At 35.2% G+C, this 14121-nt stretch overlaps 1 protein-coding gene across 1 annotated transcript in view; it reads left to right on the top strand.

The window, feature by feature from the left end:
• KCNQ5 (potassium voltage-gated channel subfamily Q member 5) overlaps window positions 1–14121 on the top strand; it is a 628906-nt gene that overhangs the window by 585103 nt on the left and 29682 nt on the right. Inside the window, exon 11 of the mRNA XM_074310500.1 lies at window positions 6407–6515. Within this exon, the coding sequence (XP_074166601.1) occupies window positions 6407–6515 (109 nt within the window). The remainder of the gene's footprint in view (window positions 1–6406; window positions 6516–14121) is intronic.

Raw genomic sequence — 14121 nt, 5'->3', positions numbered from 1 at the left:
TAAAAATAAAAGCTTAGAAGTAGACAGGACTTCCAATTCATATCTGGAAATCAAAAATTGATTTTGCCTTTGTGAACCTATTGATTTGTATAGTCCCTGGCACATAAGTACCTAATAAATGCTTTTTGATCAACTAATTATTGGATGATTTTGATCAACTAATTATTGATTATTTTTTCTTTTTGAAAAACCTAGTTATAGACATAGTTGGCATTTAAAAAAAAACAACTGAAAAAGAGATTGGAAAATGTTCTATAGCACTTTGCACTCTTTTATCTTCTTTGCCAAGGATGTTTTTCACTGTCATCAAAAAGTTGTCTTGTGTGCTAGCTAAGAAATATTCAACTTTCATCCTTTGTTGAAAGACTAGCTAGAAAATCCAGGTTGCATGGAATTTTCAAAAAGGACTATCACCTCTGCTGTGAGAGCTTGCTGAGTCCTTTTCAAGGCTACTCATCTGCCTTTGGTGACATCCTGATTCTATACCATTTGTATCAAGCATATAAAGACTTTTTGTTGAATGGGCAGATGAAAACAATTGGTTCCAACAGTCATGAAAGCAGCTAAAGCAGTTGCTGCAGAAGACTTAGAATTTGGTCAGACATTGAAAATGGCAAGGTCACCCTAGGCTGTCCTGGCCTACAGCCAGTTATTTTGATTTTGGTGCTGCCATTAAACTTCAGTGGCTTAGGAAGAAACTATGGTCGACAACTTTGCACATCTCTGCCTTATTTGAATCCAATTCATGAGCAAGTCAAGATATCACTCCTATGTCATTAGTCCTCTTAGAAAATGAAGGACAAACAACAGCTAGAAAACTACATGAATCAACAAGAACTTGAAAGGACAATAAAAAGTGGATGAAGTTTTCTCTCACATGTTCCTTGAAAAATCTGGCAGGATCCTTATTAACTATGAATGATTTTCCACATTTCAAAGAAATTAGCTTTAAGCAAGGACACAGGACCCCATATAGAAAAAATGTTCATATATCAGGGCCCAACTAGCTACTTTAAATTCTAATAGCTCAGTTGAAGATACCTTTGAACTAGTGTAAGAATTTAATTTGATATCTATATTTAGGATGATATTTAATGAGTCAGGAAATGACAGCAGTGAGGGAAGGTATAAGAAACCCAACCAGCAAAGGAAGTAAAGAGCTCTTGGAAAATGAATTGTAGTTCATGACATGATGTTATGAATTAGTTGTCAACACTGTAAGTAATGGTCACATCAGGATACTGTCTTGCAATGTGATAGGGTAGAATAATTTCATGTGTCATTTAAGTTCCTGGAATTAAAATGTTTGGCAGACTCCTGATCCTGTGTCAAGATCAGAAGAGACGTGAATTTTTCATGTGTAACAAAATAAGTAACTACTTTTTAAAAAGAAGAGGTAATCATCCAAGCATGAAGTTGTGAGGGTCAAAGGAAATCCCAAAGGGTAAAGAAGACAGAACTGAAATACAGAAGACTTGTTATCCTAAAGCTGATTTTTAAGACTCCCTAGAATAATATGGTAGAAAACTGCCACCAGTTCTTATAGTTCTAAAGAGACTAAAGATCATTTCTTTTGCTTGTTTATAAGTCAGAATAAGCTATTGTTGCTTTGTAAGGGTGCTATGTTGTCTCAAATGAGCTTTCTGGGAAAGTTCCATTGGCAAGAAAGGAGAAGTCCCATTTTCTTGGATCGCTGATCAATTCTGAGGGATGAACTAATTAAAGGATTTGTATAGATTTCCTTTGGACCAAAGAGTGATATTTAGAGAACTTGGACTACAGAGAGGCAGAATGGCTTAAGGAATGGGTGGATAGCCAAACAGAATCAGAAAGACCTGGGTTCAATTTTTATTTTTAACACATAATGGCTTTGTGGTCCTGGGCAGATTAATTAACCTGTCATTGCTCTAGAAAACTCTCTAAGATCATAAATTGCAGATAAAACAGTAGGACTTTCCTTACTTAGGAGTTCCTATGCTGATGGAATCACAAATATAGTCCCTACCCTTGTAAAGCAAAAAAGTAATCTGTGTAGAAAGAGGACAGATATACAGTCTGACTTTCCTCCATCCCACAAGCCCCCCAAAAAAATCTTACCAAGAAATTAACAAAGTTTCATCTAAAAATCTCATTCTCTTCCATGATCCCCTCTAATGTTAGTGCTTTCCCTCTGATTATCTCCAACTTACTCCATAGATATCTTGATTATATATGTATATTCTCTCCTCCTATTAGACTGTGAGTTCCTTGAGGGCAAAAACTGGGCGGGTTTTTTTTGTCTTTCTTTGTACCCTCAACTCCTACACACTCATTAGAACTATTCAGCAAATGCTTCTTGACTGACTGACTGAGATTAAGATAAAATAGACAGGAAAGGGATAATTTTGATCTGTCCACCATGTTTCCATTCACAGTTTTGAATTCCAATGGAAAGAATTTGCAGTGGAAGCAAAATGATGGACTTTGGACGCAACAAGAGATGCACAATTCCAATTTTTCAATCCCTTGACAACTCCCAAGATCCAACCAATCCTTTTTCCAGCATGCTGGAATGGATGGCAAGGCATAAATTTGATTCCTGAATTTCAAAATTCAGAATATAATTTCTACAGTTCCAAATAAAATAAAAGTATTTGAAAGCAAAACTCCAATTGGACTGGAAAAGAAATTGAACAAAAGCCTTATTTTCCTTCAATTTAAGGCCAAATCTTTGGCTTAAATGCTCTTTTTATGGTCTCAACCAGTCTCTTACCCTGTTGAACACAAAAAAGCGTGCCTTACACCTCTGTGTATCACCTACATTTATTAAGCTACTCAATCATGTTTGACAGCAATAATAGTCATGGTGAACATCTGTTGTAATGAAGCAGAACAATGACTGAAAGATTCACCCTACTGGCAATAAATTGCCCTTATAAATCACGTCTCAATAACATTAATGTTAGTTACATTCTATGAGCATATAATGCCTGGCAGCAACACAGGTGAAATAGTGGTAGACAGAAAGAAACATTAGGACACAAGAGGGGAGTCTAGTATTAAAAAGTTTTCTATAGGGGCAGCTAGGTGGCGCAGTGGATAGAGCACAAGCCCTGAATTCAGGAGGACCCGAGTTCAAATGTGGTCTCAGACACTTAACACTTCCTAACTGTGTGACACTGGGCAAGTCACTTAACCCCAGCCTTAAGGAAAAAAAAAAAAAGTTTTCTATACTTCTCATGACCCAATAAGGGGTAAAACAATATGAACAAACAGTCCTTAAAATAATTTCAAATTATTAACAGCTTTTATTAAGCACCTACAATGTCAGGCATTGTGCTAAGTGCAGAGGATATATCAAAAAATAAAAGTCCCTACTGTCAAAGAGCTCAGGCTAATGGAGGAAACAACATGCAAACAAAAACATATGTAGGAGTATAAATTGGGGATGATCAGAGGAACCTAAGAATAAGGACTAGAAAGGCTTCTGCAGAAGAAGATTTTAGCTCTGACTTGAAGGAAGCCAGGGAAGCCAGGAAACAGAAGCTATGATTGCTTCAAAAAATAAAAAACATTGTACATTGCAAGGAGGGTGTTTATTATTATCCCCATTTTATAGATGAGGAAATTGAGGCAAAAAGATGTCAAACTCATAAATGTCAAACTTATCAGATCTAACACGCTAGTCCCCGTACCACCTCAACTGCATCTAAATTAAAGAAAAGCTGGATTTAAGAGATGTTGCATTTTCTTCACATGAAGGAATGTATTAATACCTATATCTTAAAGTAACCATGATAATGAATAGTAATGAAAATTCATTTTGAAATGTTGTATATAATGTGATTATAAAGTCTGCCCAATTAAAATAAAACATACCTAATAAATGAAAGGGAGGAAGTTTAGAAACATCTTGGTTTCCAGCAGTATCACAGCTGATAAAACGTGGGCATGAATTTGCATTTGACAGTTTTTAAAGGGAAATTGTTACTATACATAGTACTCAAATGCTATCTTTAGAATGTTTCATAAGTTATCTACTCAGAAGAAAAAGAGTCTAATGCTTAAAGACATCTACCAAAAACTCCCTAATGGCCTCCCTGTGAACTCTCTGCTCTGTAAATGTGAGAATAACAAGACCAACAACAGACATTTATAATTCACTTTAAAGTTTAGAAAGCACCTTATAAGCATTAATTCCTTTGAACCTCACAACCTTTTAAATTAAATTATATAAATATTATTATCACAATTTTACAAAAGAGGAAAATTGGTGCCTGTCAGGGTCATAAAGCTAGTAAGTGTCTGAATCAGGACATTAGCCCAGTTCTTCCTCAGTTTCCACATTTGTAAAATGGGAGAAATAATATCTGACCTAACTACTTTTCACAGAGTTAAACCTGTTGGCATGGTCTTCAAGAGAAGTATGCTAAATTGTGTCAATGAGAATGTTTGGCTCTTATGTGATCTATTAACCATACCAGTTCAGTCTTGGGTGGCTGCAAAGCAGGCTTCTGTGATTAGGACACATTAGATGGAACTAGAGCTAGAATGGAAAAAGGCCATAGCTCTAGCTTTATTATTTTATCTTATATTGATATATTCATCATTCCAGACAAAAAGGACTTTCAACGATTTCCCCCATCTTGACATTCATCTCCAACTTCCATGCACAAGTCATCCTCTAAGGATGAATGATAGATAGATATTTAGATAGATAATGGAGGGATAGATGGATGGGATGATAAATGATAAATACATAGATTAGATAGATAGACCAAGAGATACATGCATACATACGTAGATAGATAGACAAACAGATAGATACATAGGTAGACAGACAGACAGAAACATGGGTTCATAGGTAGACAGACAGACAGATAGACACATAGATATAGGTAGACAGATAAGCAGATACATGGATTCATAGGTAGACAGATAAATGGATGGATGATACATACATTGATACATAGATAGATGATAAATATATGGATTCATAGATATCCATATAGATATGGGTATATATCTATACATATATATATATATATATATGTATATATGTAAACAGAATAGATAATCTAGGATGGATTAAGAAGGATTAAGAAGGGTTTCTTTAAGAAGATAGAACCTTAGCTGAGTCTTTAAAAAAAATCCAGAGAAGCCAGGAACCAGAGAGGAGGAGGGAGAAAGTTCCAGAAATGAGAAAGAGACAGAGAAAATGATCAGTCTAGATTTAGAATGCTGTATTCAAAGAACAACAAGGAAGCAGTATCACTGTATCACCGAGAATGTGAGAAGAGTAAGATGCAAGAAACCTAGAAAGATAGGAAGGGGCCAAGTAATGAAGAATGATAAAAGCCTAACAAAGGATTTAATGTTTCATCTTGTTGGGAACAAGGAACAACCAGAGTTCATTGAATAAAAAGGGATATTGTCAGATTTGTGATTAAGGTATAATAATTTGACAACTGAAAAAGGGCTAGATTGGTGGGGAGACAACTAGTAAATTATGGAAACACAGAAACATTTAATACTATTTTTAACTTTGTGACTCTTGGGGGCAGCTAGATGGTGCAGTGGATTGAGCACTGGCCCTAGAATCAGGAGGAACTGAGTTCAAATGTGACCTCAGACACACTTAATCTCAATTGCCTCATAAAAAAAGGAAAGAAAAAAATCAATAAAGTTCATGACTCTGCAGTGATATAGGAAAGGAATAATAGCACAAAGAGACCAATTTATTTTTGATGCTAGGCATGATGCTAGGTGCTAGTATTATTAAAGACAAAAAGTAAGCAGTTCTTGCCCTCTAGAATCTTACAGCCTATTAGGGAAGACAAAATAAATTTATAAAAATCTGCAAAATAAAAAAAAGAACAAATAAAAAATAATTTGGGAGTGTTGAGAGGAGAGACACTGGCATGTAGAAAAATCAGAAAAAGTTTCACCATAGACAGTAGTGCAGGCAGCTAGATGCCCAGTGGATAAAGCTCTGGACCTGGAATCAGGAAGACTCACCTTCCTGAAATCATCTGGCCTCAGACACTTCCTGATTCTGGGCAAGTCACCTTTTTGCCTGTTTCCTCCGTTGTAAAATGAGCCAAAGAAGAAATGGCAAATCGCTCTGTTATCTTTACCAAGAAAACCCCAAATGGAATCATGAAGTCAGACATGAATGAACAACAACAATAAAGATAGTTGAGCTTGAGCTGAGCTTGGAAGGATTCTCAAAAATGGAAGACAAGAGAAGAAATGGGTACTAGAGATTAGCTAAGATCACACTATCTGCCCATCTTAAATTAGACGGTCTATATTTTTTGATTTATGCTGTGGTGATATTTAAATTGAAGAAAAATAGCAAATTGTGTTTTGTATCATTGGTTTTGTTCTAAGGATTTATTACTCAACTCATCATTTTATCTTGCAGCTGACACTGCTCTTGGAACAGATGATGTATATGATGAGAAAGGATGTCAATGTGATATTTCAGTAGAAGACCTTACACCACCACTGAAAACTGTCATTAGGGCCATCAGGTAGGTGAGAATAATGTGGCAGAGAACCAGAACTAATTGTTACTATGTTGTTATGTTTCTTTCTTTATAGATAAATCTGTTGTAATAATTTCTGCCTTAGGTTCTTATTAATCAATATGTCTATCAAAAACTAAGTTTATATCCCCAAAGGATATAAACTCCACTCAGAAAGTGGAGCCAAAAGAAACATTGGATTTTCAATCTACTTTTCTATTTACTTTAATTAAAATTTTCATAAGAATCTGTTCTATAAGAAGGGAGTCTAGTACACTGCCTGGCACATGTTAGACACTTATTAACTCTTGATGATTAGTTTAATGATTTATTGATTGATCTCTCTAGTGCAAGAAAAATGCTTCCTATTAGACTTTGTCTATACAAAGCAAAGGAGCCAATAAAAGACTTAAGAAGTTACACCAATATCCCCAAGTATATGTGAACATTCCAGTGATGGATATATTTCCTCCTAATTTCAGCTAGAGATTTGTCCTCCAGATCCATTCAAGGCATATTTTGATATAATAAAAATATTAGTAAGTCTGGAAAGCTTTAAACTCTATTAGCAATATTAGACCGAAAGATAAATACAATAATCCCCCACCACTTTTATCTTCCTCTCTCATGGTTAATTAATAATTCACACACACACACACACACACACACACACACACACACACACACACAAACTTCAAGTAATTGGCAGTAGGGGAGCAGCAGAACTCTTGGGTGAGTTCTGTATTCTGTAAATATGAAGGTACAGTCAAAAAGGTCCTGAAATGAGGTGAGGAGAGGAAAGGAAACTTTCAAAATCACCTTGAAAATTAAATTATTAATTATTAAATTAAGGTCAAAGTCTTTCCCCTTTCTACTTTCTCATACAGAAATCAACCAGTGGGGGAAATTTTGCTCAAAGACTTATCCAGGCTAACATCTAATCAAAGACAGTAAAAGAAATTCTAACTTGAAGCAAATGAGTGGATTCCTGCTCATTACAATTACTCAGGTCTAGGAAAATTTCAATTCTCCCTTTTGTCAGACATGATATGGAAAATTATGTCTTTTTGACCAAGATTTGGATACTCAGTGTTCAAATGACTCAGTGTCAGTGTCGGTATCTCATGACCTTCATTGCAATATAGACCACCCTTATTGTAATATTCATTCTTTCATTAATCATAACCAATCAGAGTTGATTGCCACCTCTCAGGAACATCTGCTTTTCCACAGGTGTGGGGTGAACCTACCATCATAAGGGTCTTTGACATTCAAGAGTGTCACTGATTCCTTTTATTAATAATATGCTAGCCTTATAAATAAAATAACTAAATTACCCAGAAACTCTGTCTTTTGAACTTTTTAAATATGACAGTGTCCATAAATTAGAAATGAGGAATAAAGACTAGCAGGAGACACAAAAAGCATAAAATCTTGGTTAATCAGAGTATATGCTTTCAACCCATTGACCTGTCATATCCCAAGACCTTATTTTTTTAATTTTTCTGCTTTTAACTTTTGTGCTTTCAACCTATACTGAGGGAAACAAATTGACCTCCATTTGTGGTTTAATTTAACTCATCGAGAGAAACAAAGATAGTTCTATATCAACATTTGTTTCACTGTCACTTTAAAGACAGCATGGTACATGGAGAGTGAGTAAAAGACCTGAATGTAAATCCTGCCTCTTCCATCTAAAAGTTATATGACATAGACAAGTCATTTAACTTCTCTGTACCTGTTTCCTTGGCTATAAAATTGGGTCAATAAGATTATCTGCCTATTTCATATGGTTGTTATGAGGAAAGTGCTCTATAAGCTATATAGAAATATGAGCTAGTATCATTTTTATAATGTTTCATTGCTTTGAAGATTCATCTCTGGCTTCTTACATTTTTAACTAGATTTTTTTTTCATTCTTTCATGAGCTTCTGAAACTTTCTTGTTTCTACATCTGGAAGAAATGTTTTCTTCCTCTTTCAACATTTGTTTTCCTCAGGCAAAGTCATCAAGAACAATTAACTTTTTACCTTGATACCATTTGTCTCTTGAGGTGCTTTTCAGTGCTAATGACCTGATAGGTGGATGAAAGATTTGTGTTTAGTTTTCTAGATGCAGTCTTGTGACTCAAGGATCATGTTAGTTACTGACACCTGTAAAGCCATTTGGACGTTCAAGTCGATACATATTTTTCAGGAGTATCGTTTGCCCTGATCGTCTTTGTTGCATAAATAAGCTCAATATCACTTAGCCAGAACTCACAACTGATCCATCATGCAAGATAACTAAAATACCATAGTAGTTTTAGTTTATTTGTTGTTGACAAAATTTATCCATCATTAATGTGATCTCTCTTTATGTCTTTGAATTTTTCCCTATTTTATTGGGTAGTTAAAAAAAATTTTAAATTTTAAAAAAATAAGTTTAAAAAATATGTAAATTCATTACATATTATTTCTTGAAAATAAAACTAAATGTTATGATGGAGAAAAAACCTATCACAGTACAACAAGAAATTAGGTTTTACACATATATATTGTATCTAGAATATACGGTAACACATTTAACATGTATGGGATTGCCTGTCATCTAGGGGAGGGAGTAGAGGGAGGGAGGAGAAAATTCATAAAAGGAGTACAAGGGATAAGGCTGTAAAAAAATTACCCATGCATATGTACTGTCAAAAAAATTATTATAATTATAAAATTTTTAAAAATAAAAAAATAAAAAATAAAAGAATCAACAGAGGGATAGTGCTAAGATTGAGGAGAAAAGAAAAGGGCTTTTTACAGAAGGAGGGCTTTTTGCTGAGACCTAAAGGAATTCCTAAAGGAATAAGGATAAATTTCTGTTTGGAAAATTTTATTTGTTTTTAACTATACCATCAATGACATTGTAAATTATAGAGATGATATATAGATATATAGATATAGATATAATTTACTCTCAGGTATAAATTTGATTCAGTTCCCTCTATGTTTGAAAAATAGAAACTTATTGTAAAAAAAAATAGAAGCTTGCTATAAAAATGCTTGATTATTATTTCAAGCAACATGTAGTTTTCCCAGCTATCTCCTAATTTAGGCTATTTTTGTTTTTGCTTCGTCTGAGATCATGATTGCTACCCCTGAATTTCTTATCTCAGCTGAAGCTTAATAGATTCTGCTCCAGCCCCTTACTTTAACACTGTGTGTTTTTCTGCTTCGAGTATATTTCTTGTTAAAACAACATATGGTTAGATTTTTGTTTTTCATCCATTCTTCTTTCCACTTCCACTTTATGGATGAGTTTACCTCATTCACATTCACTATTTTGATTACTATCTCCTCTCTCCCGTTTTCTTTTGTTTATCTTTATCTCCTTTTTTACCTTGTCCCTTCACAAAAGTCTATTTTGCTTTTGAGCATTGTTTCCCTTAATTTGACCTTCCTTTTATCACCCTGTCTCCTTTTCTTTTATCACCTTCCTTTTCTACTTCCCTGTTGGGTAAGATAGAATTCTATGTCCTAGTAGTGTGTGGATATGGGTAAGTATATACCCACTCACACTATACACACATACACATTATATATATCCTATCCACTTTCTTCACCATAAAAGCTTTTCCTTATGTGCCTATTTCTTATGAGATAATTTTCCCCATTCTTCCTCTCCCTTCCTTCTTCTTGATGGGATTAGATTCAAGGAACCAAATGATGAGATTGGGGTTCCTGGTGGTCAGGGAGTTAAACGATGAAGTTAGTGGCAGGTTTGGGGTTCAGAGAACCAAATGAAGAGATTTGGCTCCTCTGAATCTCCTTAGGATTCAGCTCATGGGTAGGGAGTTTGGGAACCCCCCTTCTGGTGGCACAGAGGTACTTTGTAAAGGAATTTATGAACCCAGAAAAGCTAGACTGATTAAAAAGAAGTTTATTATAGGCGTTGGGAAGTCAGTCTTTGCTATTCATGAATAAAAAGACTGAATTCCTTAGTGGCAAGGTCCCAACAGAGAGATTTAAAGTCTAGTTCAGGAAATAGGTGAGGATAAAGAGACGGTAATGCTGAAAGAGAATATCATTCCAGCAGGCAGAGGTTTCCTTGGCATGTTAACATGGCATGTTAGGTCCTCTTCAAGGATTGAATTTAAAATTGCCATTTTTATAATAGAAACCTTTGACTACAAGCTGAGGCCTGCTCCCCCTCCTGATGGGGGCTAGTGGATGGAGTTTGAGCTGGAATTGAATAGAAAATCTTCAACTGAATAGGGTTGGAATTCTCCAGCTCAGGACTCAACCAGCCTCACCTAGATAACAGAATGAAGCTGTTTGCCCTCAGGTGGGTTCTTTATAGTGGCAGAATTCAAGAAGAAAGTCTCCTTGAATGAGCTTCTCAAGTGTTCTACCTATGGCTCATTCCCAAAGTCAGAGAAAGAGAAAAAGAAAGAGTTTGGGGGCTCCCCTTGTCATTCTCAAAGAGCATCCATTTTTCTCATTGCTTCTTTTTTTTTCAGATCATCTAACATAATCAATTCATATCATTATATCTATAATATCTCTGTAGATTCTTTCTAAATGACCTAATAATGATAAAAATTATTAGGGGTTGCATGTATCATCTCATATAAGAATATAAATACTTTAATCTAGTTAAGTCCCTTATGAATTTTTTTTCATGTTTACAATTTTATGTTTCTCTTGAGTCTTGTATTTAAATGTCAAATTTTCTATTCAGCTCTGGTCTTTTCTTCAGGAAAGTCCTTTATTTCATTAAAAATCCATTTTTCTTCTCTGAAGGATTATACTTAGTTTTGCTGAGTAGATTATTCTGGGTCTGTTATTTTTTCTAATGAGATATTTCACATTTTCTTCTATTTTTCACTCTTTTGACTTTGTTTTATTGTTTTTTAAAGTCTCATGGAATCATTAGCTTCCACTTGCCCAATTCTATCTTTTTTATTTTGTTCAATAAATTTTTGAACCTCTTTCATCCATTTAGCCAATTCTTTTCTTTTAAAAAAATTCTTTAGAATTTTTTTTATGTCTGTTAGCATTTGTCTAGTTCTGGGTTTTAAATTATTTTCTTCAATGTTTTTGTACCTCTTTTGCAAAGCTGTTAATACTCATTCCATAGTTTTCTTATATCACATTGATTTTTCCCCACAATTTTTCCTCAACCATTCTTAATCATTTTCTTCAAGTCTTCTAGGAATTCTGTTGAGGCCAGTATCCAGTTAGCATTTTTTTTTTATTGGGGCCAGTATCCAGTTAGCATTTTTTTTTATTTCCTTGTAGCTATTTTCAAGTTATTATTTTCTCTTGAGTTTTTGTCTTTGATCTTTCCTGACACCACAGTAGCTTTTTATGGTCAGTTTATTCTTTGTTATTGTTTGCTCATTTTTCTAGCCTATTCTTGACTTTGAACTTTATGTTAAAATTGAACTTTGTTCACCTAGAAACAGAGAGGCAATATCCCAAGCTTCAGGCTTTTTCACTTTTCTGTTTTCAGAGCTCATTCTGGGTTTTTCTAAGTTTTCGGTGTTTCCAAGTGGTGAAAACTGGGGAAAGGTTGGTCACTCTCTCCTGGACAGTGCTCTGGCCTTAACCCAGGAAGTGTCTCTATTCTACTATAGCCATAAGCTCTATTTAGCACTCTGCTTAGCGCTGTAACCAGGGCCCCTCCCTACTTCCTTATGACCAACCACAAATGCTCCTCTCCATCCATCGTGGAATTAGGTATGGGTGAAAAAGTTGCCAATCAGAACCAGGTCCTATGTCAATGTCAACTCAGGGTTCCCTATAATCTTTTTCTAACTAGCTGTCCAATCACCTTACAATCTTTGGGATGAGAGCTCCCAAAGCTGCTGCTGCTGGCTGCTGCTGGCTGCTACTGCTGCTGGCTCCTAACTTCTGGCTGCTGCTGGCTACTGCTGCTGGCTGCTGCTGCTGGCTACTGCTGCTGGCTGCTGCTGCTGGCTGCTGCTGCTAGCTGCTGCTGCTACTGCTACTGCTGGCTGCTGCTGCTGCTGGCTGTTGCTGCTGCTACTGCTGCTGGCTTCTGACTTCTGGCTGCGGCTGCTGGCTGCTGCTGCTGTTGCTGCTGGTTGCTACTGCTGCTGCTGCTGCTGCAATTAACACCAAGGCCCTTGGTGCTGGTGTTGCAGCTGCCTGTACTCTGTCCAAGGCCCCACTTCAGTGACAAGAACCTCTCTGCTGACCTCTTAAGTTATCTTGGGTTTGAAAAATATCTTGCCCTGAAGTTTTGTTTGCTATACCACTTCAGAATCCAATTTGATGCATTATTTCAAAGTTGTTTCGAAATGAATGTTAGAAGAATTTGGCTGGGTTGCTGCCTCTATGATGCCATCTTGGCCCCAACCTCCTTATATCCCCCTTCTGCATTCAATCTGTTATAATATGTTGTTTCAGTTTCATAAGTATATGAAGAAAATCTGCACTCATACACATATGTAGTTGCAAAAGAGAAAAGTGTCTTTGTAGGCAAATAATATCTTAATATTTTTATAAAAATAGTTTTTACCTCATGGAGACACCCTGGATTTCTCAGAGCTCCTCAAAATACACTTTGAGAATTATTATACTACATTATGCTGTCTCTGAAAAATTAACACACAACCACACAAATAATATATATTTTCCTGAAACTTTTTTTATTTTTAAAAATTCAAATAAAGATATTTTATTCTTTTTAAATATCAGTTTTCTTCTTTATTATATTCATCATACTTCTCTATTTCCAGATCCTTTTTCAACTTGTTGTCTTTGCTACTATTCATTGCATTTGAAAGCAGTGTTTCTGAAGCCCTAGGCAAGAAATTTAAGAACTACTCTTTCCCACAAAATTAAAAGCCAATTGAATAGAAATCAATTTTTTACCTTTGTTAAGATATGTCCTCATGAAAAAGTCTGTTGTGTTTCTTAGAAAAAAAATGACTTTAAAGATGTTCTATCCTCAAAAACTGGCCTTAGAAAAAATGGGCATATATTCACAAATCTCTCCAGGTGATAAAATTTTAACTGGTTTAAAAAGTCATATTTTGATGTTTCTAATCTTCTTAGCTTCAGGCATAAGACTCTTTCCAATGTCCTTTTGTCTTTTTTTGAAGAGCTACCAACCTCTTAATTCCACATGACTGAAAAGCAGTCAGCCAGTAATTCAGCCATCATCCAGCCCCTTTCTTGACATCTCACAATTATTCCACTGGAAATGTTTCTTTTGGAAATATTTTTCATCCCATTACAATGGTGATTTTGGATCATCAACCATAATAGCTATGATTTAAGATTTTCATTTCCCATGATCTTCAGTGAGATGAATTTTGCTTCTTTCTCAATTATCACATTGCTCACTATATAGAATATAAGCATATCATTGACTTTTCTAATCTGGTTAAACTAATATGTGTTTCCCCAAAACTGAGGGCATACCATTGTTATTCAATCAACTTCAATGAAATTCATTGTTGGCCACAAAGACAGTGTAGGCAAAGTACACTGGCAGTAGTACAAAAGTACAGTAGGCAGTAGTACAAAAGTACAACTTTTTCTATCAATCATCAAGCATTTATTAATAGCCTACTATGTGTCAGACATTCTGCCAATTGCTAAGGATACAA

The sequence above is a fragment of the Sminthopsis crassicaudata genome, chromosome 4 (genome assembly GCF_048593235.1).
Source record: "Sminthopsis crassicaudata isolate SCR6 chromosome 4, ASM4859323v1, whole genome shotgun sequence".
In the NCBI taxonomy this organism is placed as follows: domain Eukaryota; kingdom Metazoa; phylum Chordata; class Mammalia; order Dasyuromorphia; family Dasyuridae; genus Sminthopsis; species Sminthopsis crassicaudata.
Note: the sequence above shows the minus strand (reverse complement) of the source record. Positions and strands in the feature narration are given on the sequence as shown.